Source organism: Pongo abelii, chromosome 14 (genome assembly GCF_028885655.2).
Source record: "Pongo abelii isolate AG06213 chromosome 14, NHGRI_mPonAbe1-v2.0_pri, whole genome shotgun sequence".
Lineage (NCBI taxonomy): Eukaryota > Metazoa > Chordata > Mammalia > Primates > Hominidae > Pongo > Pongo abelii.
In genome coordinates this window covers 40,160,211-40,185,914 of record NC_071999.2, presented here as the reverse complement: position 1 = coordinate 40,185,914, position 25,704 = coordinate 40,160,211, and the positions used below count along the sequence as shown (strand labels likewise).

Sequence of the window (25,704 nt, the reverse complement as noted above, 5' to 3'; positions counted from 1 at the left end):
AGGATGTACGTCAGCCCTGATAGATGGATTAAAGAGCCAAAGCCTCTCATTCTGACACCTTTTCAACGTTCTTCATCTTCAAGGTTTTCTTATTGGCATTGACCATGCAAACATGTTATTTAAAAAAAATGAGTGAAGAGAAAACATATTGAATATCTTATTAGAATTTGTGAAGTAATGCCTTTACATACTTTTGGAAATATATATTCCTCCAGAAGCACAAATTATGCCATGATTAATACATACATTATAGTAAACTAAAATAATTATAATAGAGAGAGAAATCATACCTTCTATCAATAGCTCTTGTCCATGACTGCCAAGAAGTGTACGAGATAGGAATGGGGCAAAGTCTACAAAAATTTCACGAAGAAGAGGAGCAACTTTTTCTAAAGCTCTTTCAAGTTTTGCAGTGATGCTGTTGAAATTAAGACATAAAAACTAATAAATATAATTCAATATAAAATGTCAAATAAACTTTACTTCTAAATTAAAATCTTTAAAAATCATACATGTCCTTTCTAGCCCATGGAATAATAGCAAGCTTCATGTATGAGGGACACCCTGTACAGTTTCACATACAGTCATAAGGCTACTGAAAGGTTTCAGCTAAATTGGAATGACTATACTATGAAAAAGAATTGAGGTTATGCCACCCAAAAGGGCCAAAGACTGTCCACCGCTCTATGAGTGTCATGTAAATGAGTTTTTGTATGCCTTCTCTATGTATCTATCCATCAAAGAAAATGATCTGGAACACTGACAATGTGGGTCCCTGTGCCAGTTACAAATAATTTAATTCTTGCTCTCAAGGAGGTATTGCTTGAAATCTGGACAAATAAGGGAATAACTGAAATTCATTGTAATACAGTTGAATGCTTTGCCAAAGTAGGCATTTTCCATTTCATAAGCCTATTTACTTTTCTTTACAAACTGCTGTATTATTATATAGTTCACTGTTGAATTTTAAGTTAATAGCCATACATAAGCACTATTTGACATTCTTAAAAATACTTTGGTACATGTAAAAGTAAAAACTGGGGAGAAGGAAAATATTTCTGCTTAGACAAATGAATAACATAGTAACAGATTTATCTGTCTTAGATAAAAGTGCTTTGGAGTAAGACTGCTTAGACTAGAATCCTGGCTCTATCATATACTAGCTAGGCGACCTTAGGCACATTAGGCTTTCTATGTCTGCAAAATGAAGATGATTGCAGTATCTACCCAGTGAGGATTAAACAAGCTAAGGGATGTAAAGTGCACAGAAAAGCACCCAGCACACAGTGAGAGGTCAATAATGCCCACTTTTTTGACTCTACTTTGAACACACCCATATTTACACTCACAAAATGTGATTCTGATACATTAAACAAACCAAAGTCAATATATTAGATGAGCACACATTCTTCTACACAGAAGATATGTAAAGTTAGCAATTAAACAATGTTACAAAATAATACAAGTTCTGCCACAATGCCAGGTAACATTTTGTTATATATGAGGCAAAAATTTATAAATGAAAAAAAGGCAATTAACGATAAAATAATTTGCAATATATTAATAAGGTTTAAAACTAAACTATGGCATCTTTTTAAATTTTTTAAGCAATTAAATAGCTATTAGAGAATAATATCGGATGACTTCTTTCCTAAATTGGAAACAGCCAAGTTTCATATCTTTGAGCACTCTAAGTCTCACCATCAGCACTTCTGTTTAACTGTCTCCTCTTACGCGTGTCAACAGCTCTAGAGAAAGGGGAAAGCATGGAGAAAACTCGTTTGATCACTGCCACATATATTTAGAAAATTCTGGAGGAACAATTTTCCATAAGAAAAAGGGATTTGAAGGGGATTTGGCAGGCTTAGTGAAATAAAGAGATTTCAATAGTCTCCCCTACTCTGTAATTCCTAAAGCAAGGACCTCCTGAAGACACTGATTCTCAAGCTATAGTGTGGATCAGAATCATCTGGAGAGTCCGTTTAACCAGACTGCTGAGCCCCACCCTAGTTTCTGATTCAGCAGGTCTGTGTGTATGGCGAGCATTTGTTAGAAGTACAAATTCTCAGTCAGTGGTGTTGATGCTGCTGATCCAGGAAACACACTTTGAGAATGACTGTTTTAATGAGAGTATTTACTATTAGAAAGAATTAACAAAGAAGCGAGCAAAAGATAGGCTACCTGAAGTCACTGAATAAGCATAATCACAGTAAGTTATCTGTTAGTGAATACAAAGAGATTCTTTTTTGAATCTATCATTTCATTAATTCCTTCAAATCTCTAGAATCATGTCCTACAGCTCTTCCCAGCTAAACTAATTCCCTGTACTAAGAAGTGGTTAGAATAGTAAGAGTGAGTTTATTAAAAGGAGAAAAATCTAGATATAATAGTTTCTGATGCTCAATTCTAAATGAAGTATGATTATTTTTATTTAAGATTAATAAGTGAGAGTAAAATTATTTTAGAAAAATTATTGATTAATGGAGGCTTGCATCGTAGCTATTGGATTTAATGTACTATTATTGAGTTAAAGCTAGGAACATTTTTTATCCCAGTTTGAGAACTTTCTCCCCTATTTTACAGATTTCTGTGCGATTTAGAGGCGTCAGAATTACAAAAATACTGTTACTGGTGATTAAGTTAAATATGAAATAGAAACTTCAATTAATCCAAGCAACTGATTACTTCTGTAAGTATGTATAAATATACATTATTACCAATTATCTTGACTTAAGGGTAATAGATAAAAACAGATATTTCTCAGAAAGTGAATCCCTATTAAGATTTTTTTGCAAATATTTTCTTATAAAATTTATTAGTATATTAAATGTTGCTTTTATATATCATCCTGCAATGAGAATTTGAATTTTCTAATAGGGGGCAAAGAATGTAATATTTTACTCAGCAAGGGATTAGAAGTTTTATGTATATAAACCATTATCAAATAATTCTGCTGGAATTACAACAGCAAAATATTCTAAATGGAAAAACTTCATCCTCATTTTTCACAATGAAGAAAGTTTTTGTTGTTGTTGTTTTTTACAGATTCCCCACAATGTATTCCAAAGGTTATAAATGCTGTATAAATTAGCTTCATTGTTACACAATTTAAATTGTGAAAGAAAATGGTACAAACATAAACTTTAGCCTAAGACCCTCCTTTATCACCTGAAAATAAGGATTAATTACAAAAAATACCAAAAAAGACATATTGTGGCTATATTGCCATTTTGTTATTTCTGTTCTCATCTCAAAGAAACACACAATGTAAAACTCCTTTTCCCCAATTCCAAGACACACATGAGACAGCTATCTGTTAATATGTAAAAAATAAATTAAAAGCTATGTTAATGTGAGAAAAGACCATGCCCTTAAGTCCTATAAAAATAAATAAAATTTTCTCCTTAAAATAAAAATACAAAGAACATATAGCCACCAGAATAAAACCAGGTATTCTTCAGCAAATTATTTTGTAAGAAAAACTGGCATAATAATGTACTGACTTTAGGGGAAAATTCTAAAGAGTGATTTTTGAGTTTTCTCTGAAAGTTTATTTTCCTTTATTCAAAAACATTCATTTAGGCTGGGCATGGTGGCTCACACCTATAATTCCAGTGCTTTGGAAGACTGAAGAAGGAGAATGGCTTGAGCCGAGGAGTTCAAGACCAGCCTGAGCAATATGGTGAGACCCTGTCTCTACTAAAAAATTAAAAAATTAGCCAGGTGTGCTGGTGGGTGCCTGTGATCCTAGCTACTCAAGAGGTTGAGGCAAGAGGATCGCTTGAGCCCAGGAGGTCAAGGCTGCAGTGAGCTATGATCCTGACACCATACTCCAGCCTGGGTAACAGAGCAAGACCCCTATTTTCCCACAGAAAACAAAAACAAAAAACTATTCATTTAGTCTAAGACATTTTATGCACAGAAGTAATACAAAGGTGTATTTCCCTATGTAGGGGAATCTGCCCTGCACAGTCTGAGTGACTTTTATAATCTTATACTCTAATAACTTAATATTTGGTTAAGTTCTTGGGCTCTAACCACAGACTTTATCAAGTGTGGGTTGAAAAGCATACAATTTCAAGCCACTCATTCTATTCTCCCCAGTCTATTTTTTCCCCTTGAGTCACACTAATGATGTGTTTAAGATGCTTGATTGATGACTATTTTGAATTTGGCTATTTTTCTTAATAGTAAGTATAAACTCTTAAGAAAAAGAATTAAATTACTGGAACTGGAGGCCATTATCTTAAGTGAAGTAACTCAAACAGAAAGGCGAATAGCACATGTTCTCACTTACAAGTGGGCGCTAAATGATGTATACACATGGACATAGAATATGGCATGATAGACACTGGAGGCTGGTGACTTGGAAGGGTTGGAGGGTGGAAGGCGGGAGCGAGAGGTAAGAAATTACTTAATGGGTATCATGTACATTATTCAGGTGATGAATACACTAAAAGCCCAGACTTCACCACTATGCAATATATCCACAAAACAAAATTGCACTTGTATCCCTTAAATTTACACAAATAAAAAAAAATAAATAAAGAGAATTACTTATTTCCATGAAGAAAATTCTTGTTGAAACTTGAGAAATTATAAACCACTCTAACAAAATTACCAACTCAAAACAAAATATTTAAAGGAAATAATAAGGCTTTAGATGAAATTCTATAGCTCCAATGATTGGATTAAAACAATATGACTTAAAACACAAAAACTTACAATTATGGTTTTTAAAAACTGCAATCATGTATTGGCTTTTACCTGTATTAAGGAAGTCTCATTCACAGTTAATTCTAAGAAATTCATATGAATAAAAATATAATTAATCCATGGGAAAAATAATGTATGAAAACCCATGGCTTAATTATGATCAAATCTTGCCACATGTAACTGGCCTCAAGAAATATCCAAAGCCATGGTAATTTTAATTACACAAATCAGTAAAACAATGAAGATTTTTCTCTCCTGTCATCTAAATGAATCCCCTTACAAACATAGTTCATAACAAAGTGATCTTTTCTTAATGTTATATGTTTTAGAATTCTATAAAAATATAATAATTCTATTCTTATTTAGGGCCCTACATACACTGTGTATTCTATTTTAACAAACTCCCTTATGTTTGTGCTACTTCATAAAGTCATTTTTACTTACTTTTAATTTTATTTACTTTTTGTATTCTCCTAGGTACTTAGCACATTGTCATAAATATAATAAACAACAATTTGATTTGAAAGGTTAGAGTGCTTAAATTTCCTAATTCATTTCTTAAATCATATAAAATAGGTAGTTACAATAAGAAAACATAGAACAAAAAGAAATAATCACATACCCTTAAGTACTGTACCTAAAAGATTTACTCAGACATAAAAGAAATTATTACATTAGTGAATTCTATAGTAGATTTTTATTAATTGAATGCTCCTATGTAAATGAGGAAATGTAGGCATTGGTAAGTGAACTGATTGGGTTTAGGTAAACAGATGAAAAGGCAAGATTAAGAGAGTATTAATGATAGAACACAACCACACATTGTAAAGTTAAATTCTTATCAGCTATATATTATGACTAGGAATTGACACAGAATTCAAATACTTTGTCTGTTGTCACTAAATTTCTAATATTAAATATAATTTAACATACCAAAATAGTTGATGAGTAAATGTATCCTAAATCTGCAAACCTGTGACATAATTACCTACTGACAATTTTATTAAGTTATAGCTTTCTAAGGTTGTGGCCACTATGGAAAACATGATATTGAAAAAAAAATGCTTACTTATTTTATTTCCCTGTGATATTATAAATTTAAAACTGGCATTTTCTCTTTATTACTCCTAAACAAAATTATTTTCAAGTGCATGATGAAAAGGTTAAAAAAGTAGATAAAGCTATAGACTAAGAAATTGAAGCTAAATAGAATATTTTTATAAGTAAAAAGTTTACTGCTTTATATCATAAACTAAATTCCAAGTAAACATTTTTCAAGTTTTAAGATGTGTAATGCCTACGTGAGCATGATGATGCAAACCTCTAGTCCCAACAACTTGGGAAGCTGAGGCAGGAAAATCACTTGAGCCCAGGAATTCAGAGCTGTTGTGTGCCATGATCACATCTGTGAATAGACATTATGTCATGCTTTTTTGGGGATGCCCTTAGACAATTAGAAAAGTTTTTAGGAGTGCACTAATTACGAAAGTAAAAAAAAAAAAAAAAAAACTGATGTAGAACAATTCCTTCTTTCCAGTCAATCACTTAAATTAAGTGACATAAAAATTAACTATAGTGAAATAAAAATACAAACTCAAGAATATAAGTCTAACTAAAACCAAACAACAAATCTAGTGATAAAAAGGGTAAGGCTAATTGTGTCTTAAATATTTGACATGAAAATTGTAATAATAACATTTATCCTCCCAAATAAAATATTTAGTATATTTAAAAAAATATTTTAATGTAGTAGGAGCTGTGGTATCTCACCAAGATCCTCTTTTAGGATAGAGACATTCTTTCCCTGGAGAGTTCTGAGGAGAACTGTGGGGTGATGGCTCACAGCTGAATTCCTCCCTAGAAGGGAGCTGCTTCACCCAAGGTTAAGCCCTCTCATTAGGAACAGTGTGAATTCAAACAATGGTCAATTAGAAGAAAAATAAAAACCCAGCTCCTTTGACCCAACTGAGGACACCTCTGGAGCCATTCCAATTTCAGAGCTTTCCCATGGAGTGGCCTGGAATATCTCTTACAATTGCATCACTTTTCCTTCAGACCAATCTTCCACTGCCACTTATTTATAGGTGATATTATCAAGAATATTCCCCAGTAAAGCACCTACAGAATTTGTTTTCTGGAATAGCAGTTAATGAGTGTTTTGTAGTGTAGTATTTAGTAAAATATAATATTTTTGAATATATAAATTGAAAAATCAACTAAGAATTTGAACTTTTAAAATGAAATAGAGGATTTCTATTTCAGATGTAGAAAACTAGAGTCATTCCCACAAAAATCACAAGAAAAAGCCAGATAATCTAAAGAATTATAACTTTGTTAGGCCTCATCAGAGAGCTGAGGTTGCTAGGCAACCAAACAGCTTGAAATCTGAGGATAGGAACTCCAAGAAGACTTAGGATGCATGAACTTGCTAACCTGAGGCAGAGAACAGGAAGAAGCAGCACTGGGCACCACATTAAGCTGGCAAGAAAAAAATCAGCTAAATTTTTTTTTATAAATTTCTGAAGTCCATGTGTGAACTGTAAGAGAATAAAACCCCCAGAGCTATAGACACAAGGGGAGTTTGCAACAATGCCCAGGCTCTTCCACTCAAACCTAAACAGTACTCAGGAGAAAAACTGGAGGCAGCATGGAAGACTGCAGAAAACTTCCTTCCTTGCTCCAGATTAAAGGAGGGAGAATTAATTGCTGCAGAAAAGACACAAAGTTCTGCCTAGATCCTTCTTCCTATTTTCTCTACAGAATGGAAGTCTTAGGCATTTGAGAGAAAGACAACAACTCCTGTCACTTTTGGGGCACAGTAGGAGGCCTGTTGCAGCTGGAGGAAAGGAACATAAAAAACGCTCTACTCTGAGGGAGGGGAAGGGAAACATTCTGAGTCCTGAAATTTACAGATCCCCAATCATACAGAAATATATAAAATCACTGAAAAAGCCCTACCTTCAAGATCCAGGACAGCACTTGACTAAAATGGAGTCTAGACCAGGACAAAAGAGAACCCCGTGCCCTTGAACACCAGGCTTGCAAGCACCCAGTAACAGATAACAGTAGTCTACTATTGCAGAAGGGACTACATAGTGTAGAGAATCTCTCTGAATCTGAACAGGGTAGAACAGGGTAGAACAGAAATAGCGAGTAAGACACTCTGAAAAACTAGCACCTAACTAAACACAAAGTAAAGGTAGAGAAATTTCAAGTCCATGGTACACAGAGAGTAACAAAAACAACAAGAAAACATAAACCCTGCTCAATTCCAGACTAAAATGACTCAACCCCTCTCACAAAAGCCTTAGCATAAGGAGAGGCAGACCCATTTAGAGCACAAATACAACTGTCAGGAACTACTATCCTATACATGATGTCCAGTTTTCAACTAAAAATTACCTTACACATGAAGAAACAAACAAACAAAAAAGCCAGAGAAAAACCGATAGAATCAAAATCACAGATGAACCCTATGTTGGAACTATAAAAGAATTTAAAATAACTATGATTAACATGTCAAGAGTTAACAGCTGAAAAGGCAGAAAACATACATAAACAGATGGAAATTTTCAGCAAAAGTAAGAAACTGTAAAGAAGAAACAATGGTAGAAATTAAAAATACAGTAAAAGAAATGATATGCCTTCAATGGACTTATCAAAAGACTCAATGAAGCCAAGGAAAGACTCAGTGAATTTGAAGATAGGCCAGTAAAATATAGACATACTAAAACAAAAAGAAAAAAGAATATACACACACTCAGATGGAGTGTGCACACTGGTGCATTCAAAAGCTATTAAACAGTATCAAATAATTTTATATAAATGTGATTGGAATCACAGAAAGAGAAGTGCAGTATGCTGGTATGCCAAATAATGGCTCCACAAAGATACCTAAACCATAATCCCTGGAACCTTTGAATAAATTATATTACATGGCAAAAAGGATTTTGCAAGTGAAATTAAGGTTATGGGCATTAAAATAGAGAGATTATCCTAGATTACGTAGATAGGTTCAGTCTAATCGCATGTGTTCTAAAAAGCAGAAAACTCTCTGGCTAGAGAAGTACAGCAAAAGAGGAAGGCAGAAAAGATACGTATAAGGGGAAAACAGACAGATCCCAAGTTTGAGAAAAACTGGATGCATTATTACTAATTCCGAATGTAGGAGGCCACATGCAAGGTGAATTCTAGGAGATAAGGGAAGCCTCTGACAGCAGGCAAATAAACAGGTACATGTGTTCTATAGCTATACAGAACTGAATTATGCTAATAACCTGAGTGAGCCTGGAAGCTCATTTTCTAACAGTCTCCAATAAGAAATGCAGCCTTGCCAACATCTGCATTTTAGCCCAGTGTGACCTGAGTGTTGGATTCTTAATCTACAGAACTGTGTTATAATTAATAAATCAGTGCTGATTCAAGCTGCTAAATTTGTGGCAACGTGTTATTCTAGCAATAGAAACTAACACAGAGACATACCAGAGCAGAAGAAATATGTTAAGAGATACTGAGTGAGAATTTTCCAAAAACAATAAAGTCATAAAACTACAGATACAAGAAGCCCAGAAAACACCAACTAGAATTTTAATAAATAAGTTAAAAAATATGTAACATAACACACTGCTGAAATTCAAATATAAAGAGAAAATCTGAAGAAGGCATTCAGAGAATAAAAACACATTCCATAAAGAGGAACAAAGATAAGAATGACATTGTCATTAGAATCTGTACAAGCCAGAAGAAATGAGATGAAATCCCTTTCAAAGCCATTTTAAAAATATATAAGTCCACAATTTTATATGTAGCCAAAAAATTCTTTAGAAAAAGATGGTAAATAAAGACCTTTTTAGACAACAAAAACAGAGGTAATTCATGCAGCTGACTTTGAACTACAAATACTTTTAAATGTAGTTCAAGTATAAGGAATATACCAGACAAAAACAGATTTATACAAACAAGAGTGCTAGAAAAGATAAATAAATCTATAAAATGCATTTATTTTTAATTGCTCTAAAATAAAATTCACTGTCTAGAGCAAAATAGCAGTGTACTGTTTCTTTTTCTTTTTCTTTTTTGAGACAGAGTCACACTCTGTCGCCCAGGCTAGAGTGCAGTGGCACAATCTCAGCTCACTGTAACCTCTGCCTCACAGTTTCTAAGCGATTCTCCTGCCTCAGACTCCGGAGTAGCTGGGATTACAGGCACATGCCACCACACCCAAATAATTTTGTATTTTTAGTAGAGATGGGGTTTCAGCATGTCGGCCAGGCTAGTAGTCTCAAATTCCTGACCTCAGGTGATTCACCCACCTCAGCCTCCCCAAGTGCTGGAATTACAGGCGTGAACCACCATGCCCGGCCTACTATTTCTTCGTAAGATATTTAAAAGTAAAAGGTATGACAACATTAACACAAAGGATGTGAAAGAGGAATTAGGAGTAAACTGTTACAAGCATCTTTATTAACACATGAAACTTTGTAATAATATTAAAAACTGACTCTGATAATTTAAGGATTTATATTGTAAGTCGTAGAGAAGCCCCTAAAATGTTTACAAGGTTGTCTTTTGTTTTAAGCATTTTAAAAATGTTTGAAATATTGTCTCCAATAAGACAATATTGGAGAGAAAATGAAATAATGAAAAAATACTCCATTAACCCAACAGAGGGCATAAAAGATGAAAAAGAAAATAAAGTACAGATGGAAAGTAACAATTTATTCTAAAACAATTACCAAATTGGTAGATATCAATACAATCATGTCAGTAATTACACTGAATGCAAATGATGTAGAAATACCAATTAAAATATAAAAATTGTTAGTTTGATTTTTTAAAAAAGCAGAACTGCTTTAAGTATAAAAATATAGACAAGTTTAAAGAAAGGAAAAAATTACCATCAAAACCCTTCATTAAAATAAAGAAAGTCATGTAAGGAGTTGAAAATGTTTAATTGGATGAGCTTTATACAACTTAAAAATTACCAAAAAGTTACACATTTTTCTATTACATAATTAAGGATCAGAAGGAATGGATCTGACATAATCCAGCTGAAATCAGTGATTAAAAAAAAACCAAGCCATTTTAACATTTACACTCCATCTAATATATGATCATAAACACAATAACTATATAAAATAATGTGGATTTCTACCTTTAGTAATAGACAAATTCTCTTGCTGAGAACAAGCTTTTTTAAGCTGGACAAAACCAGAAACACTTCTTTGAGGGAAATGGAGAGTTAAGACAGAAGTCAATTATTTGACCATGATCCTGAAGAAGAAACTCTAAGAAGATGATTTTGGTTTCTGGACTGCTCTTCTCCCATGGACATGTTTTGGTAGAAGCAACTGAATGACTGAAATTGAACAAAATTTTTGGAGCTCGGAGCCTACTAAAGAGGAAAAAAAGCTTAGAAAAACCCTTATAATTTAAGTTGAGATCCTATAGAACTACACTTTAAAGAACTGGTGAATCAGAAAAAAGACTGGCCCTCTAACCTTGACTTCATTGAGGTCCTTTAGGATTGCTAACGCTTACCAGAAGAAAATATATTTTTTTCTGGAAGAAAACACCACTTTGTACTTTCATATTATGTTTATAATCTTTCAGATACTACATAGGTTTTTCACATAATAATAACAAGAAAAGAAGCATAAGTAGACAGGAAGATATTACTGAATACCAAAAGTAACACAAGATGACAGAGGTAGCTCTGATAAATAATCAAAGACTTTAGGGTAACTATATTTACATTCAAGGAAATTAAAGACCAAGATAAACAACTGGATAAGATAGATGATTGGAAGATTTTTTTTTTTTTTTTTTTTTTGAGATAGTGTCTCACTCTGTCGCCAGGCTGGAGTGCAATGGCACAATCTTGGCTCACTGCAACCTCCGCCTCCTGGGTTCAGACAATTCTTCTGCCTCAGCCTCCCGAGTAGCTGGGATTACAGGCACCCACCACCATGCGCAGCTAATTTTTGTATTTTTAGTAGAGACGGGGTTTCACTATGAAGAGGTCAGGCTGGTCTCGAACTCCTGACCTTGTGATCTGCCCACCTCGGCCTCCCATAGTGCTGGGATTACAGTCATGAGCCACCACGCCCAGCTGGAAGATAATATTAAACTACAAAAGTCAAATGGAAATTTGAGCACTTACAAAAATTGAAATTAAGAACTGAGAAGACTCGACACAGCTAAAGAGATAATTAGTAAAGTAGACTATAGGTTAAAAGAAAATACTCAAAATCACTGAGAGAGAAATAGGGGTAGAAATATAGATAGGTAAGAAATGTATTTTTAAAAAGTCTAATTTTTATGTAAGATAAGATCTAACAAAAGGATAAAATGGGTCAGAAGCAATACCTGAAGAGGTAATGCCTAGGAAGTTTCAAAATTGAATGAAAGTGATAAAACTTCAGATTTGAAAAACTCTACAAATCTTAAGCAGGACAAATACAAAGAAAATCCACAGCACCTGAAAACATCATAGTAAAACTTATCAACTCCCAAAATACAGAACACCTTTAAAACAGACATCAGGTGGGTTGGAGTGGAGAACAGAAACAGTATGACTAGGAATTAACCTATAAAATAAAGAAATAAAACACAGAATGAAAAAAGCCAAAAGACAATAAAATGATATTTTCAAAATGATATTTTCAAAGCCCTAAAAGAAAATAATTGCCAACCTAGAATTCTGTTGGTTCAAAATATCCTTTCAAACATTGAGGTGGATTTCCAAGATGTTTAGAGAAATAGGAACTAAAAATTCATGACAGGCAAACCTGCACTAAATAAAATACTAAGAAGCGTTTTTTCAGAAGAAGAAATATGATACTAGGTGGAGGTCAGACATTCAGGAAAGAATGATGAGCAACAAAAAATGGTAGTCATTTAGCTAAATCAAAACAGATGTTGACCAATAAAATAAGTATACTTTCTTGCAGGGTGTGAATTTAAGATGAACATGCATACATGAATACATATGTACATGTATGTCTGCAAAATTTGGGGTAAGTTAAGTTAAACTAGAGTAAGGAAGGACCATGCATTGTGTGGGAATAGGACCTCAATAAATCAAGGACAACTTCTGCAATCTGGAGGATTATCAATTACACACTGCTTCTCAAAGTGTGTTCTCTGGACCAGCAGCATCAGCATGATCTAGCATGATGGTTAATTCTATGGGTCAATTTTACTGGGTGTCCAGATATTTGATTAAACAGCACTCTGGGTATGACTGTGAGGGTATTTATTGATAAGATTAACATTTGAATAGGTAGACTGAGTAAAGTAGACTGCCCTCCTTCATGTAAGAAGGCTTCATCTAGTCAGCTGAAGATATGAATAGAACAAAAAAGTTGAGCAAACTCCTTCTGCCCGAATGTTTGAGCTAGGAATACTGGTCTCTTCCAGCCTTTGGACTCAGACAGAAACATCGGCTCTTCTTCAGTATTGAGCCAGCCAGCTTTTGGATAGGAACTTGTATCACTGACTCTCTTGGTTCTCCGACCTTGGTACTTTGATTAGAACTACACATTGGTTCTCCTGGGTCTTTAGCATACTAACTGCAGATATTGGGAATTTTCAGTTTCCATAATCATGTGAGCCAAATTTTTATAATAAATCATGTGTATATGCATGTATATTCATATGAATGTAAACATCCTATTTAATCTGTTTCTCTAAATAAGCTTGACTAACACACCTAAAAACTTGTTAGAGGTGCCCTAAATTCTCATGCCCTACTGGAGTCCTACTGAATCAGGTATCCAGCAATCTGTATGTTAACAAGCCCTCTATGTTATTCTGATGCATGCTGATGTTAGAAAACTACTGCACTAAGGAAACAAATAATGTACAACCTTCAACTTAACAGTTTCTTGTTACTTCTCTCTAGAAATTTTTTTGGCAGTGTGAATAAAACTGATTAATCACTGCCAGAGCTCATCAAGAAAAGGAAGGAAGGCAAGGAAGGCAAGGCAGGAAGGTAGGAAGGCAGGAAGGCAGACAAGCTGGCTAGCTTAAATAAAGAATATCAAGAATAAAAAGAAGAGACATTACTACAGATTATATGAATGTTAAAAGAATAACACGATAGTATTATGAAAAGCTTTATGCCAACAAAAACCTACCAAAGCTGACACCGGAAAAAATAGAAAATTTTGTGAGATCTGTAACTAATTAAATTGAAATTTTAATTAAAAACTTTCCTAAAAGAAGAGATCCAGGATTAGGTGTCTTTGCTTGTGAAGTTTACTAAATATTTCAGGGGAAAAAAATCAAAAAATAATCTTATAGAAGCTTTCAAGAGATAAATCTATTTCACATTATAATGAAATAGGATTTCTTACAGAAATTGAGAATTCTTTTAGCATTTAAAAATTAAATCAATACAGTATACCATGTTAACAGAAGAAGGAGAAAAACCACGTGATCATCTTAGTGTATATTTAAAAAGCATAAGATAAAATTCAACATACATCATGATAGCAAGTTTTTGTTAAATACAAATATAAGAGATGTATAATATTTATTGAAAATTATATATAATTAATAGGTAAGAGGCATCATAGTTAATGATAAATGTTCAATGTTTTTCATCTGAGATGAAGAATTTAAGAAGAATGCCTGCTATAACCATGACTATAATAAATTGCATTAGAGGTACTGGGTGGTACTGTAAGTTAAGAAAAAGAAATTAAAAGGTGCAAGGATTTTAATGGGGGAAAAAACTCCCCCATTCATGGATGACAGAATTATGTATATACATATACATTTTGAAACAATCTACAGAAAATAATTAGGAGTAATAAGTGAGTTAACATTTCAGGATATTCTCTCAACATACTGAAATGGAAACAACTAAAAGAATTAAAATTTATAAAAGAAATCACTGACAACATGATAAAAATATAAAATTCATTTATAGCCTTGAAAAAGTAAGATGGTCTAAAATTACCTTCCATGCTAACAGTTAAAAAATTAGACAAATACAGGGAACAACTATTTTCAGACAATACAGGGAGTAGAGGACTATGAACCCTAAGGACGGGGAAACCAAAGAGGTGAGCTCCCCCATCATCCATGTTTCCTTTATGGAGGTATTTCCTATATTATGGCAAATACTGAGTCCTGCAGTGTTTTTGAGTTGACACGAATGAGACTGTAGTTCAAAACGGCCAAGGTGAATAGAATTTGCAGGACAGAGTCCCTGAGAGGAGGAAGCTATAAAGCAAAAAATTTCCCAAAACCTGAGTCTTAGGCTGAATAGCAATCTACTTATGTGAAGCCTGAAAGCTCCAAGGGCTAGAATAGAACAATTTTTTGAAAAGAATAATTATGAAGGAGCTGCAACACAAACATCACTGAGAGTGCATAGTGCTGGGAATAGTCTGTATTCCCTCCAGCCAGAAAGGAGAGATCTCATTAAATACACTGAGCATTCAGGAGAAATTCTAGCAAGTCCACCCTTCCTAAGCATGGCAAAAGCAATCCAAGAATAGAGGCCTCTCTAAATTTGCCTTAAAAGGTCTTAAAAACATGCCTCATGAGCAAGGATAGCCTTTTCAACAAATGGTGCTGGAACAAATGGACATTCATAGGCAAAAACATGTACCTCAACCTAAACCTCACACCTTACACAGACATCAGCTCAAAATAGATCACAGACTTAAAAGGAAAACAACTTTTAAACCACAAAACTTTATAGAAAGTACAATACAAATTTTAGGAACGTAGAGCTAGGTGAAGAGCTCTTAGACATGACACCAAAAGCTTAACTATAAAAACGTAAATCTGACAAGCCAGATTAAAAAAAAATTTAAATTTTTCTCTGCTAAAAAGTCCATTAAAAGGATGAAACAGGGAGCACATCTAAGAGAAAATATTTGCAAACTAAATTTCTAAAAAAGGACTTGTATTTGAACATAACAAAAACTCTCAGAGTTCAAAAGTTAAAAAGTGATCCAATTAAAAAATAGGCAAAAGACATGAACAGACAATTCATAAAGGAGACATACTGATGGAAAATAAACACAAGAAAAGATGTTCTGCATCTTGAACCATTAGGAAAATGCAAATTCAGACCACAGTAATATATCACTACATACCTATCAGAATGCTTTAAAAAAAATGCTGGTAACAATGAGGAGAAACTGGACCACTCACACTTTGCCATTGGAAACACAGAGTGGTACAGCCACTCTAGAAGACAGTTTTGCAGTTTCTTATAAAACTAATCATATACTTACCATAGAGCCAGCAATCTCACTCTTGGGTACTTATCCCAGAGAAATAAAAATGTGTGTTCACATAAAAACAAATGTCCACTGTAACTTTATTTTTAATAGCCCCAAACTGGAAAAAAACTTAAATGTCCTTTAGTAGGTGTATGTTTAAACTGTCATCCATACCATAGAATATGACTGAGAAATAAAAAAGGAACATACTATTAATTCATGCAACAACTTGAATGGATTGCATGGCAGTATTTTTACTGAAGAAAGATATATGTCAAAATGCACCTCTGTAAAGTGTATGAATCCAAGAAGAAATAGGGAAAATTAGAAAAAAATATTGAATTGAATATAAAAAATACTACATTTGTACTATACAGGTAAAACTGTGCTTGGAGGAAAAGTTATGGCTTTAAATGCTCATATACCATATCATTAAACAAGAAAGGTCTAAAATCAAAGATCCAAGAGAGGGGCTGGGAAACATCTGTAAAGGATAAGATAGTAAACATTTTTAAGCTTTAGGCCATATTGTCTCTGTTCCAACTATTTAACTCAGTCACAGTAATGTGAAAGCAGTGATAGGCAATGCATAAGCAAATGAGTGTGGCTGTATTCCAATAACTTTATGTACAAAGCTGGTGGCAGAATGATTTGGCCCATGGTCCACAGTTTATAGACAATCTCAGTTTCCACTCTAAGACATGGAAAGAAAAAAGCAAGCAAATGTGATGTAAATAGAAAGGAGTAATAAGAGCAGAATGCACATAACAGAAAACAAAAAAATTCTAAAAATATTAATGAACACAGTATCATTTTTTGGGGGAAATCATAATATTGAAAAGCAATAGCTATTTTGATAATGAAAAAATGAGAAAAAACAAAAATTAACAAAATCTGAAATGAAAGAGGGAACATCATTAGAGATCATGCTTATATTTTAAAATATTAATAATAAAAATTTAAAAATTACAAATAATTTATGGCAATAAATCCAACAACTTAGATAAGATGGGTAAATTCATTGAAGACAAAAATAACAAAACAGATACAAAAATAAATATACTATCTGGATACCCATTTATCAATTAAAAAAACTGAATCTATAATTTAAATTTTCCCAGAAAGAAAATTCCAGGCAGAAATGGCTCTACTGAATTCTCAAACATTTTAGGATAAATAATACTAAAGCTACAAGTGAGATTATCTCATGCACAGAAAATAATAAGGAAATTACAGAAAATGTTAGATCGATTATGCGAGTTTAGAAAGTTCTAAACAACTTACCAAGTTTACTAAAAGTAAGTGGCAAGATTATAAAATATAAAATCAATATATAAAAATCAATACACTAATACAAAATTGTCCCCATTTTTCAGTTTTATTGAGGTAAAATGGACATATGCAATCATTGATTTGCTATTTTTTAAGATAAATTAATTTGCATTTCCTATAATTTCATAAAAATGGAATCATACACTGTGTACTCTTTTTTGTCTGGCTTCTAACTCCCAATTGGAAATTTAGAGCAGAAAATCTAATATAATATCATCAAACACATGAAAATTTAGAAAAACATAAAAATTTAATAAGACATAAAAATAAGTACAAGAGTTTTACAATGAAAACTACAATAAGTTGCAGAAAAAAATTAAAGATCCCAATGAATGACAATTTCAAAAGTTTGAATACTCAGTATTACGATGAAGAGTCTCTTCAAATTTAAAGGTTCAACAGAGTTGTAATTAAAATTTCAGCAGAATTTCTTTTTTTGTTGCTTTAGAATTGACAAGTCACTTCTAAAATTTATATGAAAATGCAAATTAACCCAGAAAAGTAGAAGCAATTTTAAAAAACAATAGTTAGAGGACTTATATTACATCACCTCTTTCAAAACTTAATATAAAGCTATGATACAGGAAGATAGTGCAGTAGTGACATATAGTTCATGGGACAGAATGGAGTCTAGAAATAGATCTACACATAGGTGGTCAATTGATTTTAAATCAATTCCAAGGTAACTGAATGGTACTGAAACATTAACAGACCCAAATCCCAACCTTTAGCTCACCACAGACACAAAAACTAAGTCAAAACAGATCAGAAACCTAATAAAGATAAAACTACAAAACTTTTATTTTAGAAGAAAATATAGTAGAATATCTACATGACTTTGTGGTAGGTAAAGATTTCTTATGATTTACAAATGGCACAAATCATAAAAGACAAAACTATTTGAGACAATGAACTTTGTCAAATTAGAAACTTTTTTATTAATACTTTTAAGAAAATAAAAATATGTACAACAAAGTGGAACAAAAAATTCTAGACGGCATGTTTCTCACAAAGGACATATACGAAGAATATATAAAGAACTCATATCTCAAGAAAAATTTTAAAAGATAGCAAGGGATTTCAATGGTCCATAAGCATATGCAAAAAAGAATACTCACCATCATTAATCAATAGGAAAGAAAACATAAAACCAAATGAGATACGGTTACCCACCCATTATAAAGTCTTAAAAAGACTGACAATACCAAGCGCTGACAAGAATATGGAAAAAATAGGACTACACATTGCTGACAGTAATATAAAATGATACAACTACTTTGCACAATAGCTCAGCAGTTTCTCATATGGTTAAGCATACACTCACTACCCAACCAGAATTTTTCTCCTAGTGTTCAGCCATAAGAAATGAAAATTTATGTCCACACCAAGACGTGTTTTCAAATATCCATAGAATCATTATTTATAACTACAACAAAATGGGAAAACCCAGATGGCTATCAACAGGTGAAAAGAAGAGTAGATTATTAATAGCCATATAATGGGATAATACCTACCAATAAAAAGGAATAGACTACTCATAAACAAAAAGACATCGATAAATCACAGATCATTAGGATAAATGAAAGAAGACAGACACTAAAAATAGTATGTACTGTCGATTCCATCTACGTGAAAACCTTGAAAAGGCAAATCTAATTCACAATGTTAAAAAGCATTTCGGTGTTTCCCTGGGGCAGAGATGGGAGCGAATAACAAACAGGGCACACAGAACTTTCAGGGTGATGGGTATATTCTACATCTTGATTTTGGTGGTGGTTATGTGGATGCATAAACTAATCAAAACTCATCAAAATGTACGCTCAAAATGAGTGTTTTTTTGTTGAGTTTAAACAATATAAACAAATAGTTTCAATGAAGTTTATCTGAAAACTTCAGGAAAACAGAAACATATACAAAATATTCAATTCCTAAGAATAAATCAATTTAGAAAAATGTAAGACTTCTACATAGAAAACTAAAAATCATTACTGAAAAAAATAAGAACACCTAAGGAAATGGTAGGAATATATGATAATCACAGTTTGTTAGTTACAGATTGAAAGAGACCTATATAGCCCCAGTTGCAATAGATCCAAATACTCCATTACTTATGAAAACCCCAGCAGGTTGTTTTTAAAATGGATATTGACAAACTAATATCCATTATATATCCAAAATATAAATATAATTCTAAATATAAATATAAATGCAAAGCATCAAGAATAGCTCAGACTTTCTTGAGGAAAAATAACAGGGTGAGAAGATCTTACTCAACTCAATATTTATTAAACCTAAGGCTAATTAAGATGGTATGACTTAAAGACAGACAAAGAGATGAGGCAGAGCTGTTTGCTAAACCATAATCAAGTGTATATGAAAAACTAATTTGTGACAAAAGTGACAGAACACAGGGAAAAGAAGTGTCTTTCAAATAAATGGTGCTGGGTCATCTTCATATACCTATTATTCCTACCTCATTATAGTCACAAAAAATTCCAAATAGATTACACATCTAAATACAAAAAGCAAAGGATAAAGCATCCAGAAGGCAAGACAGGGAAAATGTAGACAAAGCATTTACAACACCAAAAGGACTTATAAACCAAAAAATTATAAAGTGAATTTAATTAAAATTTACAACTTCTGTTGATCAAAATAGACCATATTGATAATGATAAGAAAAGCCAGAAAATGGAAGAAGATATATGTATGGCATATAATCTACATATGTATGTATGTATGTATAATATACATATGTATAATCTACATATATATGTATGGCATATAATCCACATATGTACGTATGTATGTATGTATAACATACATATGTATAATCTACATATATATGTATGGCATATAATCCACATATGTATGGCATATAATCTTTCAAAAAATTAATAAGAAAAAGACAAAAAAAAGCCCACAATTTAAAAAAATGGACTACAGACTTCAACAGGCAAATCAAAAGAAGAAAACAAAAGACCAATGTATTTAAAAAGTGCTCAACCTCATTTATCATCAGGAGAATGCAAACTAAAAATACAATGGAATGCCACTATACTTCCACCAAAATGGCTAAAATGACAGAGACTAAATACTAAGTCCTAACAAAGATATGAAGCAACAAGACCTCTCATAATCTGCTGCTGAGTTAGTAAACTAGTACAACCACTTTTGAAAACCATTTGGCATTATCTAGTAAAACTGAACATATACAAACACTACGAATCAACAATTACACTCCAAATTATCTAACAAATATGCATATTAATGTGTAGTACACACACGTAATAGTAGTATACTCATAGTAATTATAAGTGGCCTTATCTATATAGCAGTATTATTTGTAATAACTAAGAAATGGAAAATTTCAAATGGCCATCATCAGTAAAATGAATTAATAAATTATGGTATAGACACATAAATAAATAAAAGGAGAATAAATGAATAAACTCTTGTTATATGCAACAATAGTAGATGAATCTCATAAAAATAATGTTGAACAAAAGAAGCCAGAGACAAAGAAATACATATGATGTACTTACATTTACATAAAATTCAAAAAGGACAAAACTAGCTTAGTATTAAAAGTCAGGGTAAGGAATTGGAAGAAAAGCAAGAACAGTGACTGGGAAAAAAGTGCAAAGTAGGCGTTCCTGGTGTACAGTCTATTTGTTGACTTGGTTGATGATGAGTGTGTTCATTCTTTCAATAAGCTTTTATATTCTATATTTGTGTTATACTTCTATAAAAACTGTGAATACATACACGTGTGTGCACGTGTGTGTGTGTATACGTATACACAATCTTACTCCAAGAATGAGGGCCAGTCTCTTCTAGGAATGGTCTTTAATCATGACAGATAAGGTAATGTTTGCTTATTCAAGTTCCAATGATGTTATATATAACATTGTAGATTTATTTTGAAAGTTACTTAGTTAAGTTAGTTTATTTATTTATTTATTTATTTGAGACGCAGTCCCACTCTGTCACCCAGGCTGGAGTGCAGCGGTGCGATCTCGGCTCACTGCAACCTCTGCCTCCCAGGTTCAAGTGATTCTCCTGCCCTAGCCTCCCTCCCGAGTGTCTGGGATTACAGGCGTGCACCACCACACCCTGCTAAGCTTTGTATTTTTAGTAAAGACAAGGTTTCACCATGTTTTCCAGGCTGGTCTCCAACTTCTGGCCTCAAGTGATCTGCCCTCCTAGGCCTTCCAAAGTGCTGGGATTACAGGCGTGAGCCACCACGCCTAGCCTGAAAGTTTATATTTTGAACTTTTTATCACCCCCCAAAGATGCCCAATTTTATCACGTTACCATTTGTACATGTTTTAACCTTTACTGGAAATAGTAACATGCACTAAATGACAGTGAATTACCATACACTATACAACAGTAAACATTTTAAAATCACTGAAGATCTCTGCTTAGATCAAAATATATCACAGATTTTTACATAATAACTAGCCAAAAATATCAGAATTGTGAAATGTAATCACAAAATAATTAACCTTCACTCTCAAGAACTCTTTCTATATTTTTGTATTTTTGTGTACTGTTTCACTACATTTAAAAAGAGTTAAAATGAATAAAAACAAGTAGTCATGCATACCTCATATTTTCAGCTGAATCTTCTGGCATTGGAGCAACAGTTTGTACAGCTGGAAGGTTTTTGCTGGTAGCACCATTCACAAAACTAGAAGAGGAGGAAGAGGAGGAGGACCCTGAATCCACGGCACCTGTTCCCAAAATAATAATTTTTAGCCTTAAACATAAATTTATTTAAAAACATTTTAATTACACCATTACTATCTGATTTTGAAAGAATTACTCATCAGAATTTCAAAACCGAATTTGACAATTAATCATTTGGCCATTAGTAAGTATGCTAATAAATATAATTTTATATAACAGATGTTGCATTGAAATCTAATTGATTTATTTACATTAACAAAACTATGTACTACAAATAGGGTATAAATAAAAAAATCAACAAATGAAAAAATTTTTCGATAAAATGATGCTGATAAACCAATGCAAATTTATTTGTGAAAAACTTATCTTTTTATAGCTACATTGTAACATTTTTGGTTTTCATCATTTAAGACATAGTTTGGAGTGAACTATCTGAGCATCAATTTGTGGCACTGCAACATCTAATGTTTCTTTTGATAAGATCACTGCTTAAGAAGGGCTATAATGAGTTACATTAGTATCTGATCTTAAAATAATGAGTCTTCCCTCAATGATATAAAGATGCTATTTTAGTAAAGATTTTTCTATCATACGCCACGTAAGTATACTAAATAGCTGCGGAGTTGAGGGACATCTAGTGTTCCTAAATATTATCATCTTATACTAATTCCCATAAAACTGAATTGCTTACTGGGATTTCCACTATAACATTTTATAGCACCTATGTGCCAATATTTGAAATGAACAGTATGCCCAGTTTAGCTGTCGGCTCACAATTTATACATATACACACACATATTTTTAAGAAGTTTATCACTTACATTTTTATTTCTCACTGTAATATTATATACTTCATACTATCATCAAATCTCTTGCTACCATCACTTTCCATATTCATTATTAATTCTTAAAATAGAAATTAAAAAGAAAACATCATGACTTGTCTCATATAAAAATACAAAAGGTGATTTCATTTTGCATTTACCTAACTCCTAACAAGAATAAGGACTTTATTCATATTTTTAAAACCTTTACACTTTTGAAGTATACACTTTAGTAAAAGAAAAACGGTTTTACTCCTATTTCTAGAAAGCTGAATGAGTATAAAGAATGAAAGTCTAATACTGGAAAGACTTTAAAGTCTTCAGACAAGCCAGATAGAAATATCTATTTATAATACAGGTAAACAATAGATAGTCTATTCTTTGACACAATGCCATTAATGACATTTATTTGCCAATATAAATATTCTTAATAGAGTACATTCTACTTACTACAACCCCATAAATGTGTTGTTCATGGTATGTCAGACTCAGGTGGTATGATAAACAAGATAGATACAGAAAGCACAAAAAAGAGCTATGAAATTAATAAAAATGGGAAGAATCTAAGTAATGATAATAAATGGAAAAGTTCAAGGCTATACAGTTTGGAGAAGAGAAGACTACTATAGTCAGGGAAGAAAAGTCAGGGATCATCTTGCGCTGTATAAATACCTAAAATGGAATCACAAAGATTTGGGTAAGGATTTATTTAGCTAATAATCAACAGGAACATTTCTGGAAATTTACAAAAAAAAAAAAGGTTATTTTAGGCAGACTTTTAATATTTGTAATGATTTGAAATTTTTTGTTCCTAGATTCATTAGGAATTTGTTGGGCAATGAATTGGATCAAATTATAAGCTATGTATATGAATTAATTCAACGTCAAACAATGGTTCTTATTCACATGCACTTTTTATCAAGTTGAGGCGCTTGCATATCGTCAAGGTTCTTAGGGGAGCTCTGCCTCCCTTAGGGGATTTAGCAAAGAATATATGTTAGAACTCAACCAATCATGTCCCCAAATCTGCTTTCTGTCACTAACATTTTTAGTACATCTTGATATTCTTGATGCATTTTACTGATTTTTACATATCCAACTTCAGTGTTCAAATTATCTTTTGCTTCTGCTCCCCAAATATCTTTCAGTAATCTGATTTCACTCTGAAAATAAACAGCACTGCTTTGAGAAGACTCAAAACCAATACTGTCCTCTAAAATGACCACTAAAAAATGCACTCTACAACTATAGACAAATTCTAAAAAGTCATAACATAAAATATAACCTTCTTAAAAATTAAGATAATCTTAAATGATTAGGGTATTTTAACTTTTAAGATCAAATAAGCAGAAAAATGATATAGAAAACATAAAAAGATGAGTATCACAAAAATATATAAGGACAATACCTGTTGTATTAATCATACTTTTTGGTGTAGCTCCAGTAGCAGCAAATATATTAGAGGTACTGCCTGTTGGCAGCCCACTTCCAGCAGTAGTGGCTCCCACAGTGGTTACAGCTAAACTACCTGGAGGTGGTTTCTTTACAGGCACCACAACACTCCTGCAAAGAAATGAAGGATTGAAAATAACAAACATGAGGTTGAAGATGAATTATAATCCCGCTGCAACAAATATACACAGTCAACATCGAATTTCTCCCTCTTTCTTCTTTTAATTAAAAAAAAATTTTAAACTCCTTAGTCCAGCTTTGTCAGTGGAAAGGATATGGACATTAAGGATATATTATAAAGTGTGTTGCCTAATTGATTTGGCCAACATTTTTCTAGACTTTGGAGTCTGCAAACCTTTCTTAAGATGGCATGTGGCCTGTGATCATAAATCTGAGAATATTAAGAAATTTGTGCTAAAGTTAGGAGATTTTGCCTAGGCACATAGAATTTTTGGCAAAATATACATAAAAAATGTCCATCTTACCCATATCACATTCTCCATGTTTAAAATATTCATAAATATGTAAAAACATAAAACATCTGAATGCCAAATTCTTTTTTGTTTTTTGATTTTTAGTTTGTTGGTTTTTTTGAGACAGAGTTTCACTCTGTCACCCAGGCAGAGCACGGTGGTGCCATCTCGGCTCACTACAACCTCTGCCTCCTGGGTTCAAGTGATTCTCCTGTGTCAGCCTCCCAAGTAGCTGGGATTACAGCTACGTGCCACCACACCCAGGTAATTTTTGTATTTTTAGTAGAGACAGGGTTTCACTCTGTTGGTCAGGCTGGTCTCAAACTCCTGACCTCAGGTGATCCATCCACTTGGCCTCCCAAAGTGCTGGGATTACAGGCGTGAGCCACCGTGCCCAGCCTTTAAATGCCAAATTCTAAAGCTTCTTCATAGTAAAGCTGAAAATTAAACCAAGGAATAATAAATAACATCTAAGGGCATAATAAGGTTATGCTTTATTTTTCTGAACAAAATTGAGTTGCTTTTATAGTAGGAATATTATTATAATGAAAGAGAACGGAGATGATAGAGAGACATTTGGTTAGAAGTTTATTTAGCTTTTGAGCCTTGGTTTCTTTAACAGAGGAGTTCAACATTTCCCCAGGTTTCTTTAACGTATTTTAAGTGTATTTCATTTAAAAATTTCTGAATTTGACATTGTGTTAAGGTTAAATGACAAATAAATATGGATATTAGTCAATTTTTAAAAATGTATAAAGAAACTACTTCTCTAACTTAATAAATATCTAAACTTCTTGCAGTAAAGATTCATTCTTCTCAAAGTTTATAGCACTGCAAACTTCATTTAACAAATATCTTCCAAACCTTACTCAACCATCATTGAATTTATTCATCTACAAATAGATGTATGATCTATTTTAATCAAATGTAATGCTTGGAAACTGGTAACTGACAGTACTAAAATAT

General features: G+C 32.7%; 1 protein-coding gene across 6 annotated transcripts in view; it reads right to left on the bottom strand.

The window, feature by feature from the left end:
* The window catches only part of NBEA (neurobeachin), a 747,382-nt gene that overhangs the window by 447,136 nt on the left and 274,542 nt on the right, over positions 1–25,704 (bottom strand). For 5 of the 6 annotated variants that reach the window (XM_054528904.2, XM_054528908.2, XM_054528906.2 and 2 more), the window contains 3 exons: positions 24,222–24,376; positions 21,907–22,033; positions 291–418 (listed from right to left, as the gene is read on the bottom strand). In XM_054528904.2, the coding sequence (XP_054384879.2) occupies positions 291–418; positions 21,907–22,033; positions 24,222–24,376 (410 nt within the window). The remainder of the gene's footprint in view (positions 1–290; positions 419–21,906; positions 22,034–24,221; positions 24,377–25,704) is intronic. The other variant, XM_054528905.2, reaches the window with a different exon arrangement.